The following is a 17,533-nucleotide window of genomic DNA, read 5'->3' as shown; positions in this document are numbered from 1 at the left end:
GCAGAGGAGATCTGAAGGTCCAGACGCTTTTTTCCAGACAGTTTTGTGGAGAATCTTGCAGCTGATTTTAGAAACTTTCTTGAAATATTCATCCCTGATATGTGGATCAGGAACTCTGGCGGTTTCCCTGGATATTGTCGATACCAGAAGAAATTATCATTGAGATCTGCATCTTGGGAATAAGTGTAGGACAGAGTGAGAGTGTTTCCTTCTACAGTGGACTCTTCATCCTTGACTGCAGTGAGTTGATCACAGCTGACACCTAAAGGAAGAGATAAATGTTGTTAAAGACGATGTTAAACTGTGAGCGCCTGTTCCAGTGATTTCTAGCAAACAGATCCTTTAAAGACATTTCTTCTTCCTGCTTTAACCGACCTGTTAGTGTGATCACAAACAAAGGAAACATGAGCCAGTAATGCAGTGACAGCATCTTCCACACACTATCTGTTCTGTATGCTTCACATATTGAATGTATCTGACAGTGGGAGTCCTTTTCTGCTCTGTGACAGTGTTGCTCCTCCTTCAGCCTCTTCCTCCTCCTTCAGCCTCTTCCTCCTCTTTCAGCCTCTTCCTCCTCTCATATCTCTGCATGCTACAAACACCAAAACCAAACCTCAACACATGTTACAGCTTTCAGCACAAACTCAGAAACCTCCAGTGTTTTTTTTCCTTTGTGTTTCATACTTTTGGATTTCGTCTTGTACTTAGTAAATAAAGACTGACTGGCACAGCTGGATTCATGCTTTCTGGCTGCTGTGGCATGAACCTGCCACTGGGCGTTGGGCTATTGTCAAGCATTGAGTGTTTTCTGTGTTCTGGAGTTATTAAGATTAAATCGTTGCAATTTGTTTTCACTTTAAAATACTGTGTGAATGTGTGTCTTACTCACTGAAGTGAACATTGATGATTGATGATCATGTTTATGATTCAGGAGTAAATATTCAGTCCGACCTGGAAATGTTTCCAGCGGAAATTCATGTTAACGGTTCTACTTCGCCGGAACTTCACTGTGACACCGGGCGGAAGTAAACAAAGAAAAAGCAGAAGTACCGTTAGCTTTCCTCCTGCTAGCAGCTAGCTGTTGGAGTAACATGTCTGCTGTTCAGCGTCTCAGAGAGTTTATCAGCGAGGAAGAGGAGGAGATGATGGAGTCTGAGGAAGACTCTGGTGATGAGGAGCCTCACAGAGCAGGTCTGAGCTTACAGCACAGCTGAAGGTAAATTCACATAAATGTCTATAATAACAGAAACGTTCCAGTGATCGCACAGTTCATCGGTAAGCTAACAGCGCACATTTCTGTGGACGCTGCTCTACAATCAGACTGAGCAGCTGCTCAACACACACATTTATTTAAAGGCACGGAGGGTGTGTGAGCCTCTGAAGGTTCCACGTGGTACTTATTTCGAATAAAAATAAGTACTTCTGTCAGCAGCGTGTCTGTGCGGAGGAGGAGGAGGTTCTCCCTGAGCAGCAGCTCTGGAACCAGGAGAGGAGCTCCAGTGTGGAGCAGGAGGAACCAGAAGCTCCACAGATTAAAGAGGAACTGTGCAGCAGTCAGGAGGGAGAGCAGCTGGGACTGAAGGAGGAGACGGATACCTTCATGGAGTTTGAGTGCAGCACCAACGATGAACACACAGGTATCGCCCAGCATGCAGCAGCAGTGTGTGATTCTCTGCTGGTTTGAATGAACTCCGCATGAACAGATCAGAACAGCATGATCAGAGCGAGCAGATATCCCTGATAGGGTCGTCTAAAGTGCACAGCAGCCCCACCTGCGCTTCAGACCTGCTGTTTTCAAAAGGTGGCCAATCACAGTGAAGTTGGATTAAAGGATAAAGGAGCTAAAACATCATGTTTCAGGATGAGCTGAGGGGCTGCAGCAGGTCCAGTGTGACGGCCTCCTCGCTCACTGTGAAACATTCAGAATCCTGGACGAGCGCTTTTGCCAGTGTCATTAAAACAAAGCTCACTTTGTAACTATAAATACATATATATTATTTATTAAAGTGTAGAATAGAGCAGGGCGATATGGCCAAAAATATTTATCACGATATATATTTGAAAATTTGCGATAACGATATAACCGACGATATAATTGATGCGAGACAAAATACAACTCCACAACATTACTAGCGCAAAAAGACAACCTTCCATTTATTTTCACTTAAACAAGCAGCTGTTTTTATGTACATTAAAGCTTTATAAAAATGTAACGGTGCAAATGCAAATTTCTTGCTGAAAGTTTAACCAAAAGGCATTTCCAGTAGAAATGGGCTGACATATCCTGAGCATAACCATGTATAATATCCACTGAAGTTAAAAAGAGGTGCTTTGCAACATTAAACTGCAGTGTGCAGTACGTATTTTTCGGACCATAAGGTGCACGGGATTATAAGGCACATTAAGCGAAACAAAGCAGTCAGATAAATCAAACTTTATTAAACTCATTCTTCTTGCTTCCTCCACTTCTGTACCATTGATTCATTAATGCTGTATTCTATCACAGCGGCTCTATTCCCATGTTGTTGCAGTATATTAATGACTAACCTCGTATTGTGGATGGATTATCTCAGTTGTTCTCCTGACTGAAGTTTGGTCCGTTTACAGCATCCTGCCATGAGATTGCATTTGTCTCTAACCATGAAGAACCTTCACGTTAACTTTTATAAGTGGAAAAGTGTTAGTGTTCGTCCTCCAGCTTCACTGTTTATGTTATGCTAACATAGCTGTGTCGCTAGCGATCACGTAGCACATCATTATATACCAGCTAGCCCAACTTCAGTAACCCTACAAACGTCACTGCTGTTTAGTTTCCTGTCTTCATTTATGTTGGAAGTGATAGCAGAGCTGTACGTTTGAATGTTTTCAGAAATCTCTCAGTCAGAACATGCAATATCATGCTTAGGTAACTAGCGAAACTAGCGAGCTAACTTCCGCTAGCTTCCTGCTAACTTCTAACTCCGTTAAATGTAATAACTTTTGTTTTCATGGATGCCTGGAAGTTAAACGTCATAGTTACACCTGGTAAAGCAGCAATGCTGATCGTTTTATTAAAGATGAAGGAATTTAGACAATTTTAAACTCTCAGTGATGCTGCAGTGTTGTTTGACCTGAAGAATACAGAGTGTAGGACCCAGATTACTCCCAGATTTAAGAGCATCTTAGTCCGACAAATACGACAATAACCACGGCCGCTTGCATGTTCTGCAAAAAAATGTGCTTTGTCGTGTATCTGACGGACAAACACCAAACCAGTTCCACATCACGGAAGTTGCACCATTTTTACAAACCAATTGTGGTTCATCTGTTTCACTCAACAATCGGCCATGTGCGTATGAAAACAAAGGCAGTGCGCATGCGCGTTTTACTCATATTCTATCGCAATATTTCATTTTCCTATCGTTGCCTAACATTATACCGGTATTACCGTGAACGGTATAATATGGCCCAGCCCTAGTGTAGAATATAAATGTTTTACATACTCATAGTTTTCTTTTATCGAGCTCAGTCCAGACCACACAGCCGTCATGTTGCCACCAACATCGATGACTTTCATGTGATTTCTTTGATTCTAAAGTGTTTGTAGCATTGAAGTGTGTGTCAGTGTGAGTTGTACACACGAGTCAGTGATGTGGTTTCTCTGACTTCGTTCTGATGTTTGATGTGACTCAGCGTCTTCAGTTCACTCTGTTTGTAGCAGACTGACAGCAGGTCTCAGGTCTCCAGGCTGGTTTCCAGTTAAAGTTAACATTCGACTTCTGTAACACAGTTGTGTCATGGACCCAGTCATGTGTTACATTTACTGCATGGAGAATCTCTCTCTTACACTGTGATAGTTCCATCTGAGGCATGAAGCACAGACGTGTAGCCCACATTAGCACCGTGAACTGTGACGACACAAAGACAGAGCACCGACTGACTGACTGTCGTTTCACTGTTACGCCGATGAATCTCAAATCTACTTTCCTTTTTAAAAAAAATCTACAGACTCTTTAAAAATTGCTGGACTGCCTTGATGACATGAAATCATAGTTGGCATTACATATTTTGAATGTAAACGGTCAAAATACTGAGATCGTACTATTTAGACCTTCTGACCCTCGTTCTTCTCTTAAGGTTGACCTTGGCGCTCTGGAAAAGTCCAGAACTCTCTTTGATGGCAGTTTTTCATTTGACAAACAAATAAATTCTGTTGTAAGAGCCAGCTCCTTCCAGCTCAGGGCCTTTGGAAAAATTATGAACATCATGTCATCAGCTGACTTTGAGAAAGTGATCCATGCATGCATTTCATCCAGGCTTGACGGCTGCAACAGTCTTTATTCTGGTATCAGCTCTGCTGTCTCATCTGCAGCTAGTTCAGGATGCTGCAGCTCGACTCCTCACAGGCACTCGTAAACACGACTGTTACGTCAAATTGTTGAATGTTGTCATTGTGTTTCTTAAATTTGTCTAAGTTCAAACTATAAGATCAAAGACATTCCTTTGTCTCTGACCACCTCTCCAGCCACTCGGTGCTGGGGGAGGTTTTATTGCAGATACATTCTATCTGAAAGATCTTTTTCTTGTGTTGTAAGCGTCCTGCTTTTATGATCCTTTTGGTGATCAGAAGGACACACACATAGTGCCTTGTCCTAGATCCATTTGGGGGTTTTAGGGTGGGAGGTGTGGGATTATAATAGTATTTTATGCCATGTTAGACCCCTAACTAAAGATTGTGAATTATTATGTAGTTTTAGTTTGCATTATTTTCCTGAATTAGAAGAAGCTGATAACTATTGCATTTGTTAGACTGATTTACATTACATTAGACTGCTGATTTATTGTGAATGAATGATGTTGTTTTATGATGCATTATACTGCTAAGTTATAAGAAATACTGTTCGCAGAAAGTCATCGCCTTATTTGTCTGATTAGCAGAGAACAGAACATGCTGGAGCTTCCTGCTCCATCTCAGCAGGAGCAGATAAACAGGGAGCCAAGGTCGTAGCTTAGGCGCCGTGAGAGAAGGAATGTGAATGTTTAGGCTTTTATGATTAGGTGGGGGCTACTAGAGGCTATAAGAGTTTGAGCAATGCTCCACCATTTTGAGATCTGATGCTGTCTGCATACAGTGTCCATCTCCCACGCGTGTGATCATTAAAATCATCGTTTGACTGAACCCGACCGGACCAGTGTTGTTATTGTGGTTTTTCCTCCTGTCTCCATCCCCAATATTTGAATCCATAACAGAGGATCTTGTGTAAACTATTGTGTATTGTAACTGTCATGTCAATAAATAGCTGCGAGGAGAGCTGCTCTTTGAAGGATTTGGGCTAGAGACAGGTGATGAGCATTATGCTCCACCGCCTGGTTCTGACCAAGGCTTCCCTCGTTAGCGAGTTAAAGACCAGTTGAAGATGTTCTGTTTTGATTTGTTCTTCATGAGGAATAAGTCTCTAAACTAGCGGGGCCTGTGGAAACACAGACTCAACAACGACCATATTTCCCAGTCTTGGCTCGTTTACACTGGCTTCCTGTAGTTGTAGAATTGATTTTAAGATTTTATTGCTTGTTTTTAAATGGATTGGCCTCCTTGTCCCTCTCTGATCTTCTAACTGAAAATACTCCAAACAGAACTCTCAGGTCCGCTGATAAGTTGCTTCTGATTGTTCCTAGCAGCAGCCTGAACCTCAGAGGAGACGAGACTTTACGATTGCTGTGCCTAAACTTTGGAACAGTCTGCCTCTTCAGTTAGCGTCTCTCCAACACTCCACATTTTTAAACTCTGTCTGAAACACATCTTTACTCAGCAGCTTCTAACTGGGACTCTGTTTTGTTCTCTTTGTGTGTGTTCGCTTTAGTTTGTGCAGCACTTTGTTCAACCTGTGTTGTTTTTAAATGTGCTTATAAACTCATAATGCTGATAATGGTTTTAACTGTAAATATATAAGAGTGACCCTTTAACCCAACACCGAGAGCCTGCTGAATCACACACACTGGCTGAGTGTCAGAACTGGACTCTGCTCTGAGTTTTTGGATCTATTTTTTGCTTACATAAGTAACCTTTGTCTCCTCTCTCTTTGTTCCTCCAGACGTCCCACAGCAGCGTGTGCCCTCACTAACCAGGAGAGGAGCTCCAGTGTGGACCAGGAGGAATCAGAAGCTCCACAGATTAAAGAGGAAGAGGAGGAACTGTGCAGCAGTCAGGAGGGAGAGCAGCTGGGACTGAAGGAGGAGACGGATACCTTCATGGTGACTGCTGCTGAGGAAGGAGAGCACAGTGAACCAGGAGGAGACGAGGAGCAGCTCCTCTGTCACAGCTCTGCTGAAGCTGAGAGTCAGCATCTGGAAGGAGGCAGGAGTGCAGACTCGGGAAAATTAGAAACAGAAGTGACAGCAGGAGGTTCCCCCCCATCAGAGAGTCGGTGTAACTCTGACACGGGTGAAAAGCCTGTAAACTGTGATGGTTGTGGGAAGGACAGAATCCACACAGGTGAATTTTGTCTCGCTCTCACCTGAGCGTCCACGTGAGAGCCCACACAGGCGAGAAGCCGGATTCATGTGAAACACGGAAAAAGGAGAAATCCATGTGAAAGGTGGACTGTTTCCATGGCAACTTTCTGTCTGTCCTAGCACAAGATGCTCGTACAGCAGAAACTCTCAAACTCAAGAACAGTTAAGTGATGGGAGCGCTATTCTGTGAAACGGAGTAAAGGCTTCATTTAAAGCAGTGAAACAGGAAAAGCTGCGCGTTCAGCAGTCACACGACTACAGTCTGATTTTATCTGTCTTTGCATCCTTTTTATTTCTTTTATGCTTCAAATTGTGTAATAAACCAAATCAGATTATATTTGTCTTTTAATGTGACTAAACCTAAAACTACAGCTGCCTTCTAACTGAGCTGTTTCAGGACGTCCCAGGTGCTGTTAAGAGTTTTAACGTCCTGGTTTTATTTTGGATGCTTGCTTTACTTTGCACAAATTATTTCACAAAAACTTGTAATTTGGTGGATGGAAGGTGGGGGAGAGGTCCTTATCTACACAGTGGTGGTAATTGTTCTGACCATTAGAGAAATCATCATGTAAATGAAACTGTGTAAAGCACCGGTATAAATAAACAAAAAGCATTCTGATATTGGAACAGCCAGCTCGTAGCACTCTCAAAGAGTAGATCCCTCCTGCCTGAGTGCTGGTCCTGCAGAGGGGAAGTAGGTCACCCTCCCTCTCTCACCTCCAGCTGTTTTCCTCCCAGACTGAAAGAAACCAGTTCAGCAGCTGTCTCCAGTGATGCAGCCCAGATGTTTGTAGTGTATGTGTATATTAAACTGTTTCCTGCGTGGGTCTGGTGTCACTGCTTTGTTCATAATGGCCTCTCTTACAGTGAACATGAACGTGGATTTATATTCTCTTTACAGCTTCACTAAGGTCTTGAATATTTAAACCTTTATTTTGAAAATAAGTTAAAAAAAAACCTCTCCAGCTGTCTCGCCCTCTGACGTCATCATTGTTTCTTTTTTTTCTTTTTTTTTTTGCCTGTCCCGTTTGGCTCTTTTGCATCAGAATTGTTGTCTAAAGGCAAAGAAAGATGCCCAACGGATTTACTTTACCAAACTGACCATCCCAGCCTTGCCGTAATGGTCCATTTGATTCACCTTTTATTGTTTATTTTATTTTCACTTACTGAATACGGGACAGACTTGACTGGGGGAAAGAAGGGGAGAAAGAAAGAGGGAAAGAGAAACAGCTGAGAAGAGGGACGGGGGAGAAGGGCAAAAGACAAAAACCAACAGAACGGGCAGAGAAAAAAAATGCATATATCAATCACCTGGATCACCTGCTGAGAAAGAAAAACGAAAACAAGCAGAAGAGAACAAGAGTAATAGAATAAACAACATCACAATGATATATGGGAATATGACAGTAAATACTAAATGTTAAACATTATTGTGCAGCACATAAGATCAACAGAACACAGTGTGCTTTGAGGTAGGAGCCAAAAAGGGTGTAGTTTGTGGGTGTGATCACCCGTGTGTACACCTGTGAGCATGGACGCGCTTGTTTTTAGCAGTCATCATTGTTTCTTACTGGTCTGTTCTTTGTTTTTATCTCATCTTTCATTTTCTGCTCAGAGGTCGACGCAGTTAACGGTCTCCGGAGGGCAGCGCCGCGTCATATCCGGTGGAAGCACCAGCGAAATACTTGGACTGAACCAGAAGTGTGTTGTGCTGTGTGTGAGCCGAGTGTGTGAGCTGTGGCAGTAACACGCTGTTTATGTATTTATGGCTCTGTTTGGTACATTTAAATAGGTTTTTAGGAAGCAAGAAGGACGTTTATTCCAAGCGGAACAAAGTATTTGAACATCCTCCTCCTGCCGGAACTTCAGAGCGGGACATCCGGTGGAAGTAAACAATGAAAAGGCGGCAGTATGGTTGTTCCAGCGTGAACTTTTGGAGGCTTTGTGTTGTTGTGTGAGCTGAGTGTGTGAGCTGCGGCAGCAACGATGCCTTCAGTTCAGTATCTGAGAGAGTTCATCAACGAGCGACTAACTGCTGCTGCTGAACAAATATTCTTGGAGTTTGAAAAAACGATCGTCCAGTACGAGGAAGAGATCGACCGTCAGCGCAGACTGCTGGATATCACCTGGAAACCCCAAATCAAGCTGCACAGGACAGGTGAGTGTCCCTCTGAGGGAGGATCCTGATCACAGCTCTGCGGGACGTTTCTGATTGTGAGGACTTTTTGGAGATGTGAGCTAACAAAGAGCAAACAGAGGACAGGACTGCGCTGCATGCAAACAGCAGCTGGTGGATTTGAGCTTTTCTCTGACCTGGATCACTCAATCAGTTCCTTTATGTTTGCTGTCAAAGTTGGAAAACATCAAAAGTCGAGCTTCAGAGCACATTATTTATTCCAGATGGAGTTTATACATATAAATATAACGTTTATATAAATGTATGTTTCCTGTTGCACTTGTGAAAGTTGCAAACAAATGTTGGAAACATGAAGTCTCTGTGCAATAATAAAATATCTAATGTGACTGATCTGCAGGCTGTTGCTCGTCCTCAGCGCTGTGATCTGCTGCTGTGCTGAGGACTGTTTGAAACCAGTTCCACTTTATCTTCATCTAAACACACCTGTTCTGTCTGTGTGTGAATCAGCAGCTGTTTGTGGTGCTGGAGGGGTTTGTGTAGCTGTACCAGGCCCTATCCTGGAGCCGGGCCTGGAGTGAGTGTCTGGGGGCCACAGCCCATAAAAAGCTGCGCGAGGGGCTTTAGGGGTTCAGTTCTTTGTGCCTCGAGCAGTTTCCTCTCTGACCAGTCTGGCCACAGAGGTGAGGAAAGCCACTTCTCTGGTGGACGAGCGATACCAGCAGGATGTAGTCGGGCTTGCCAAAACGCACAGCTCGTGTTATAAAACGAAGCTGCTGGAGACGGCTGCACTCTGGCCTGGATTTGCCTTCTGTGGCCCTCGTATCCCCTCTGTGGGTGTTTCCACAGGACAAAGTGAGGATTCAGAGGTGCTCCTGCAGGAGGACGGGTTGGACTCCACCCTGGGCCGTTTGCTGTCTGGGGTGCTCCCGCTCCCTCCCCCTTTTCCTGTCTGCTCTGCTGCCCTAATCTGTAAAGTGAATCCAGGCCTCGTACTGCTGTAACTTTTCATGCTGGAGAACGGTTTGACATCTCGTTCAGCTTCCACGGCTTCAGATGAATTTTCACTCATATTTACTTTTTGTGAATTCATCATTTTCTGCAGGGCGTCAGACACTCGGAGTAAAACATCGATTCATCATTTCTGCACAGATCACTGACCTTTGTTTCCATATTGAACCCAGAATCATTCAGGCTCCGTGATTAAAGGTTTGGAGTATGACAGTTGCATGTAGTGTAGCATCATCTTCTCATACAGCAGTGACTTGTGTGTGATGCGTGGAGGGTGTGGGAGCTTGCACAAGTGATGCAGGTTATCTGTCGTGGAATTTTCTGTTAATGAAATCTGCAACACCGTCAGCTGTGGTCAAGCTATTTTACTTACTGCATGCAGGAGAGCCAACACACATCAAATATCAAAGTTCACAGTCATGGGAGCTCTTGTCCTTTTATACCCTCACACACAACTCTCAGTATCTTTCAGTTACAACAGGTTTTTGTCACACAGCCTGTTGCTGGGCAGAGAGCAACTCCCACTATCTTTTCCCAGGAAGCTCCTGGCACTGGTCTTCTTGGGGGGTTTGTCCTTGTACACTCGAACAGTTAGCAGATAACTTAGTGAAACATCGTTAAGCAAAGCTAAACAGTTTTCACCAGGTCACACTGACACATACATACAGTTCATCTAATCTAAATGTGGAAATGTGAAAACTAGAATTTTCCCATTACACTCTTTAACAGAAAAGTGCTTCATTTTATTCTAGTTTTTGCTCTTATACATACTTATGGCTGCAGTGAATATTTACTCAGTTTTCTCTTTTTCATCACATCAATTTTAATTTTCTGTCTCTCCAGACGTCCCACAGCAGCCTGTCTGTAAGGAGGAGGAGGAGGTTCTCCCTGAGCAGCAGCTCTGGAACCAGGAGAGGAGCTCCAGTGTGGACCAGGAGGAACCAGAACCTCCACAGATTAAAGAGGAACAGGAGGAACTGCGCAGCAGTCAGGAGGGAGAGCAGCTGGGACTGAAGGAGGAGATTCATAGCTTTACGGTGCCTTGTATGTATGAGGAAAGTGACGACAGTGAATCAGAACTCCTCGGGCAGCAGCTCCTCTCTCCCAGCTTTCCTGTGGCTGAGTCAGAGGATCATGAAGGAAGTAAATATAGAGATTTAGGAGTAACTGAGAATGCAGAGGTGAAGCCAAAGAAGAGAAATCACAGTGAAAATGCAGAGAACCCTACACTGCCAATGAGTCAGTGTAACACTGCCACAGGTAACAAGTATGTATCATGTGATGTTTGTGGAAAAGCCTTTAAGAAAGGGTACCAAATGAGGATCCATCAGAGAATCCACACAGGGGAGAAGCCGTATTCTTGCACCACGTGTGGGAAAGGTTTTACTCAAAGTGGTAGTTTGTTGAGCCACATGAGAACCCACACGGGGGAGAAGCCGTATCTGTGTAACACGTGTGGGAAACGTTTCAGTCAGAGCAGCAGGTTGTCCATCCACACCAGGATCCACACTGGTGAGAAGCCGTACCTTTGTAAAACCTGTGGGAAGGGATTTAGTGACCCGTCGTCGGTTAAGCAGCATAAGGTGGTCCACACAGGGGAGAAGCCGTATCTGTGTAACACGTGTGGGAAACGTTTCAGTCAGAATAGCAGTTTGTGGGCCCACATGAGAAGTCACACAGGGGAGAAACCATATTTCTGTAAAACGTGTGGGAAGAGTTTCAGTCAGAGCAGCAGGCTGTCCTCCCACACCAGGATCCACACTGGTGAGAAGCCGTATCCCTGCAAAATGTGTGGGAAAGATTTTCGCTCTCAGTATCATTTGACTGTACACATGAGAAACCACTCTGATAGTAAGCCTTACCCTTGTAACACGTGATGTTTCCAGTGTCCATTGGAGAGTCTGCGTCTTTGTAGCGTAACTTCACAGGATGAGATGGCTGCTTCCAGCTGCTGCTCATGTTTGCACTTCCTGGGTTTGTGTCTCCAGCTGAACTGAAACAGCAACCTCTCACTTGGCTAGCAGCTCTGTTACTCATCACACTATGAATCCTCTTATTTCACCGGTCAACAATTTGTGTCTAAAAAGGCAGTTTCTGAACTGCAGGCTGAACCGCTGCTTTGCTCATAAGTACTATAGTCAACTGGGTCTGGTTCTCTGTGTACCAGCAACTAGACGGATCACTGGCAGAAGCACCAGAGCTAAACAGGACTGCAGCCATAGATCACGTGTTTTACTGGGTATCAATCTGGCAGTGATATAAAAAGTCTGATCAGTGGAAATCAGTTCCTGGGTTCTGTTTTCTATAAAAGCTGTTTTGTAGGATTTCTTTGAGACTCTGGAAGAAAACATGTTCGATGACGTCTCTGCTTCAGTAGAATCAGAGGCAACAGTGTAAATATGACAAAGATGCAGCTCTGATCTTCCGCCTGCATCGAGGTTTTCTTCTTTACCTCCATCACTCTGTTTGCACCTGAACGTTTAGTGGAAGATGTTTGGTTTGTGTCCTCAGTGATTTTTGGATTGAAGTCAGATGTTGAACTTTGTGTTTCAAGCATGCTTTGTTTTCAGTTCACATCTTTTTAAACGTTTCCGTCTTTAGAGCTGACACTAACAAACTGTACAAGCTGTTTGACGTGTCGATGTGAAAGGATCTTTATAAATAAAGTTTCCTTCCACAGCAGCTCTGTCTCTGTCTCTGATCTTTACTGCTTCATTTCTCTGTTGTCTTTGTCATCAGTCCAATGACACAAGAATCAGAGGTTTAACAGTGTGTGGCTCCCTCTAGTGGATGTTGTGGAGTATTCTGTTGTCTTTGCTCCAAAGGTTTTTGTACAGAGTTTTGCTGTTTCCTGTCACTGTGGGCTGCAGAGCACAGTAGTACACAGCAGAGTCAGACAGCTGAAGCTTCTGGATCTTCAGAGGAACTGATGTCTTGTTGAGTTCAGCATCAAATCTGTGTTTTGGGAACTCTTGAGCGTTTTCAGTTCCAGAAGCATCACGCCGTAAAACATATTTCAGATAGTCGTTCACGTCCTGTTTGTACCAGAACAAATATGCGTATGTAGAAGTTGTTTCATATTTGCAGTAAAGTGTAACTGTGTCTCCTTCAGCAGCAATGACATCTCCTTGTTCCTGGATTACTTTGTCTTCTCCTTTACACTCTGAGGAAGAACAGAACATGCAGAGATGGATCAATAAACATGGTTAAAATGGTAAATGGCCTGTATTTGTATAGCACTTTACTAGTCCCTAAGGACCCCAAAGGCCTTTACATATCCACCCATTCCACTGGTGATGGCAGCTACATTGTAGCCACAGCCACCCTGGGGCGCACTGACAGAGGCGAGGCTGCCGGACACTGGTGCCACCGGGCCCTCTGACCACCACCAGTAGGCAACGGGTGAAGTGTCTTGCCCAAGGACACATCGACCGAGACTGTCCAAGCCGGGGCTCGAACCGGCAACCTTCCGATTACAAGGCAAACTCCCAACTCTTGAACCACGATCGCCCTCAAAAAGTCACCATTAATCAGACTCACACATTTATTTAAACAGAGGAAACATGTTGATGTTTGTATCTCACCAAAGAAAAGAGCAGCAAGAATAATCCACAGCCAATGTTCCATCTGTACAACAAGGTTTAAATCAACAGGAGAAACTAGCTGATGTTCAACATTCAGTCTGAGAATTGTTCTCTTCACAGCAGCACTTATTATTGACACAATGGTTGAACACAGTGCAGTAGGAGAGCCCCGCCTACTGGATGATGTCGCCCTCTGTCTCCTCTTTGAGTCTCACTTCCTCTTCCTCCTGGTTCACAGACTGTTAGCAGCATTTGAATCACTGTGAGGAGGGAGGATGGAGCACTTTGCACTGTGTGCAAGGACAACGAGCCAAATGTTCTCCATCACTGAGCTGTAGGGATGGGTATCGAAACCCGGTTCTTGCTGAGAACCGGTTCCCACTGTTTCAATTCCTTGGAGTTGTTTGCCATTTTTGCAAATGATTCCCTTATCGATTCCAGTCGCCCTGAATGACGTCACCACGTTGCAAAGCGTCATTTACCCGGCAGGAAACACGGCGCCTAAGCAGCTCAAACGCTCAAAAGTTTGGTTATACTTTACGAGAACGGATGACAACAGGGCAACTTGCAATACTTGCAAAGTAGATATTTCATTTAAGGGAGGAAACACTACGAATATGCAAAAGCATTTGCTCACAAACCTTAAATGAATGTCGTGTTTTTAATTCTGGACTCGTGAATCTCAACCAGCAGCAGCGGTAACGTTTGCACGTCCTCTCCCGTTAATGCGGCAGGTAAATAATCAACTAACAGTGCATATTATGTTAGCGCGATCTGCCTTATTACAAACCTGCCATTACTGTGCATTTAGTGACCATGATGAGACAGAGTCTGGCTCAGATGCTGGCAGTTCTCGCTGCAGTCTGCTGGTAGCGTCTCCTTTCAGGCCAGGATAGACGAATGTCACCGAGCAGTGACTCAGTTTGTGGTCAAAGGTTTGCACCCATTTGCCACAGCAGATGATTTTCGGTAAGTGAATGTGTTTAATTGTAGGCAGGGACATTACTGGATATTCTTGTGTAATTGCTACAGAATAATTTATGTTATACTTTGTTATTGCTACAGAAGAATATTTATTTTATTATTTTACATTTACAATTTTTTTCCTGGGGACCCTGTGACACCCCATTGAAGAGCCGTAGGCTGGATCTCTTAAGATCTCACTGCTGGGTTTGTAAGGCCATGTTACTCCTAAATTTCTCTCTTGTTCAAAGAGAAGATATAAAACAAAGTTCTGAGCTATTCGACCTTAGTGTTCTCCTTTTTTAAAAAGAATCGATAAACAGAATCGAAAATGGAATCGGAATCGTGAAAATCTTATCAATACCCATCCCTACTGAGCTGCTTAATGCTTCTCATGCTTAAAGTGAGATTCAGGGTCAGATATTTCTGCAGATTATTTGTGGTTTGTGTCTAACGATAACAATAACAGGAGGTTTAATAAGACACGATTACTCATCACTCATGTGTTTCAGTATAACAAACTGAGGAACTATATTTTAGCAAGAGTTTTCACTCAGGGGAGGCACGCAGCCATGAAATAAAGCAACACACACACACACACACACACACACACACACACACACACACACACACACACACACTAGCTACATGCTTTATGGGATCAAAACAGAAAATTTACTTCCTTACGAAAAGAAATATAACATTTAAATCCAAAAATGAGTGTCTTGGAGGAAGTCTGTCATGCCATCCAGTTTACATCCCCCAGATCTGCTGAAATCAAACCTTTTCATTCATGATAATCTCGTATTTACACAAACAAAATTGTGCTGGAACTTCACCATGTTACACCAGACGACAGAGCAGAGAGTGTTATTGTGTGTGAGCTGAGTGTGTGAGCTGCGGCAGCAACGATGCCTTCAGTTCAGTATCTGAGAGAGTTCATCAACGAGCGACTAACTGCTGCTGCTGAACAAATATTCTTGGAGTTTGAAAAAACGATCGTCCAGTACGAGGAAGAGATCGACCGTCAGCGCAGACTGCTGGATATCACCTGGAAACCCCAAATCAAGCTGCACAGGACAGGTGAGTGTGTAGCCGTAAGACTGGTGGACCTAAATCTTCACCACCACGTCTGTTCACATACAAGAGGAAGGGGAGTGAGCGCTCAGGGCACAGAAACTTAGCTGGCTTCAAACACCATTTATTTCCAGGATAAAAAAAAAAAAAAAAAAAAACCACAGCCAGAGTCACAAATACAAGATAAAATTCCCCGTATACAATAAAAATAGTGTTGCAACCCGCTAAAAACCCTGCCGGCAGAAATAACTATACACTATTAAAACAAGGCTTAAAAAATATTTTCCACATGCTAAAATTACCTTCCCACAGTCCCATAATCCCACAGTCCAGCCACACATGGGCGAATGGTCCTTATCTGAAAGAGACAGGAGAGGAACTTCTCTTCCGGTATGGTAAAACTCGCCAGCAGCAGACCAGGGAGGAGGCTCCTATCGCAGACCTGTCTCCTCCTGACAGCGCGTCGCCGCACAGTCCCGCCCCACTCCACACCTGAACACGGCCTCCCTCGTCTCACCGTCAGATGCAGGCAGAGGGGCATCCCTGCCCTGTTGTGAATTGCGGCCATCGCCACCCACTGTTGCCGTTCCCGCCATTGGGACTGGATCGCCGAACGACTCGCGGCACCCCACAGTCAGGCAGCAGTTCCTTCCACACACACGTGCGGGCTTGCACGCGCTCCTTTTTCTCCTGCTCACCCTTCGTGCGTCGCTCCTTCTTCTTGTCTCTGCGCTCACTATCCCCTTTAACAGGTCAACCTGGCGGCTGATAGGCCACCTTGGGGAACGCCCCCACCTCACAGGTGCCTACAATTGTCTGTTTAGTCCACAGTGGATTAAAGGAACATGGTACAACATTAACACACATAATATAAATATGAGGATAAAACCATGCAGTATAAATATCAATAAACAAACATGCAATATAAATATCACAATAAAATCATGCAAATATAATCAACACTATGTACCAATACACAGATCGATAAAACATAAAAACACAAAAACACAAATTTCCACTGTGTGACAAGTGTCCCTCTGAGGGGGGGATGGGGCTCATGTAAAACTAGAGAATATTTTAGACACAGAGAATATTCACTGAAATATTAATAACCTGTTAGCAGAGACCGAACGAAATATGACGAAGTGTCAGGACCACATTAAGAAAAATATTATTGATCATTTAGAGGATGAAGTCTAAATGTGCCGGTTTCAGTTGTTGCTCCTGCTGCGGTTCTCTCTATAAAATGCCTAAGAAACTGGCCCCCTGGTTCCTGGGACCCTTTTCCATTCAAGACATCCTGAATCCTGTAACGGTCCAGCTGGCCCTTCCTCGCAGCATGAAGGTACATAATGTCTTTCATGTCCCCATGGTGCCCGCCCTCCGGGCTCCCGCCACCCGCCCGGTCGACGAGTCAGTGAAACAAACTGATCAGCTGTCCTGTGACATAACATCCATCCTTTTTACTGGCTGTAACCATGACGACGACACATCTGTCCACGACCAGCTGTTTCATTTTCGACAAATCGGGCCTTCTCTTCCTGTTGAGCAGACGCAGCTTCTGCAGCATCTCTTCAGCATCCTCGTGCTGATCGCCTCTCTGTGGTTATGAGCTGAAGACAAATCATTTCCTTCCTTTAACTAAAGCTGATTCTGAAGTACGAGCTCTCTGACTCAGAGGAAACAGGAAGTTCGCCTTCAAACAACAACTGCAATCTCCACATCTCAGCTTTTTCTCAAAATGATCAGTAATATATATTTTCCTTAATGTGGCCCTGGTACTCCATCGTAAATATGTCGAGTACTGATCTGAGACCAGTGTTAGTTGAAGAGACTGTAGTCATCACTGCGAGAGGAAGATGACAAACTAAAACTTAAAGAGTGTGTTCACGCTGTCCGTGTCATCTATTTGCAGAGATGAGAAGTAATGAAGTACAAATACTTTGTTACTATAGAAATCTGTATTTTACTCAAGTATTTATTTTTCTGACAGCGTTTTACTTTCTTTTTACTTTGCTAACATGTTGTAACAGGTCATTTCAACTTCACTTAGATCATGATTTCCTCCTGTCCGAAACCATAATTATGTTGGCTATTGATTCTGCCCCCGATGAATCACTACATATCTAGCTGGAGAGGCTCATGCATCACTGTGATCCTGGGAGCTGTATGGTCTGGAAAGTAGCCTTCATGAGGCGTGTTCAAGTGTGTGGATCCTCAGCACTGCAGACTGGTTTCTAGGATGTGCAGCATCACGTCACTGATGGGAAGC

General features: G+C 44.0%; 3 protein-coding genes across 4 annotated transcripts in view; 2 read left to right on the top strand and 1 right to left on the bottom strand.

Moving 5' to 3' along the window:
- Positions 1-17,533, bottom strand: part of LOC147307557 (M1-specific T cell receptor alpha chain-like) — a 156,298-nt gene that overhangs the window by 74,546 nt on the left and 64,219 nt on the right. The window lies entirely within an intron of this gene.
- On the top strand, positions 1,092-6,340 carry LOC147307563 (uncharacterized). The gene is made up of 3 exons (XM_086271485.1): positions 1,092-1,187; positions 1,430-1,637; positions 6,072-6,340. The coding sequence occupies exons 1-3, from the start codon at positions 1,092-1,094 to the stop codon at positions 6,206-6,208; spliced, it is 441 nt and encodes a 146-aa protein (XP_086127611.1). The 3' UTR covers positions 6,209-6,340.
- LOC147307562 (uncharacterized) lies at positions 7,700-12,307 on the top strand. Of its 2 annotated transcripts, XM_086271836.1 has the most exons (3): positions 7,700-7,964; positions 8,108-8,650; positions 10,481-12,307. In XM_086271836.1, exons 2-3 carry the CDS (start codon positions 8,479-8,481, stop codon positions 11,512-11,514), a joined length of 1,206 nt encoding a protein of 401 aa, XP_086127962.1. In that variant the 5' UTR covers positions 7,700-7,964; positions 8,108-8,478; the 3' UTR covers positions 11,515-12,307. The 2 variants fall into 2 exon arrangements, with proteins under 2 accessions (XP_086127962.1, XP_086127961.1); XM_086271835.1 differs by having other exon boundaries at positions 7,700-8,650.

Source organism: Aulonocara sp. 'chitande type north' Nkhata Bay, linkage group LG18, assembly GCF_057382095.1.
Source record: "Aulonocara sp. 'chitande type north' Nkhata Bay isolate Kocher_YH1m ecotype deep benthic linkage group LG18, A_spYH_male_GT1.1, whole genome shotgun sequence".
NCBI classification, from domain to species: Eukaryota; Metazoa; Chordata; class Actinopteri; order Cichliformes; family Cichlidae; genus Aulonocara; species Aulonocara sp. 'chitande type north' Nkhata Bay.
The sequence above is the reverse complement of the archived record's forward strand: the minus strand, read 5'-3'. Positions and strand labels throughout refer to the sequence as shown.

Coding starts and splice junctions, on each gene's coding strand:
- LOC147307563 (XM_086271485.1), top strand. CDS start 1,092: ATGTCTGCTGTTCAGCGTCTCAGAGAGTTTATCAGCGAGGAAGAGGAG. Junction 1,188..1,429: donor GTGATGAGGAGCCTCACAGA/GCAGGTCTGAGC, acceptor TACTTCTGTCAG/CAGCGTGTCTGTGCGGAGGA. Junction 1,638..6,071: donor CACCAACGATGAACACACAG/GTATCGCCCAGC, acceptor TTGTTCCTCCAG/ACGTCCCACAGCAGCGTGTG.
- LOC147307562 (XM_086271836.1), top strand. CDS start 8,479: ATGCCTTCAGTTCAGTATCTGAGAGAGTTCATCAACGAGCGACTAACT. Junction 8,651..10,480: donor AATCAAGCTGCACAGGACAG/GTGAGTGTCCCT, acceptor CTGTCTCTCCAG/ACGTCCCACAGCAGCCTGTC.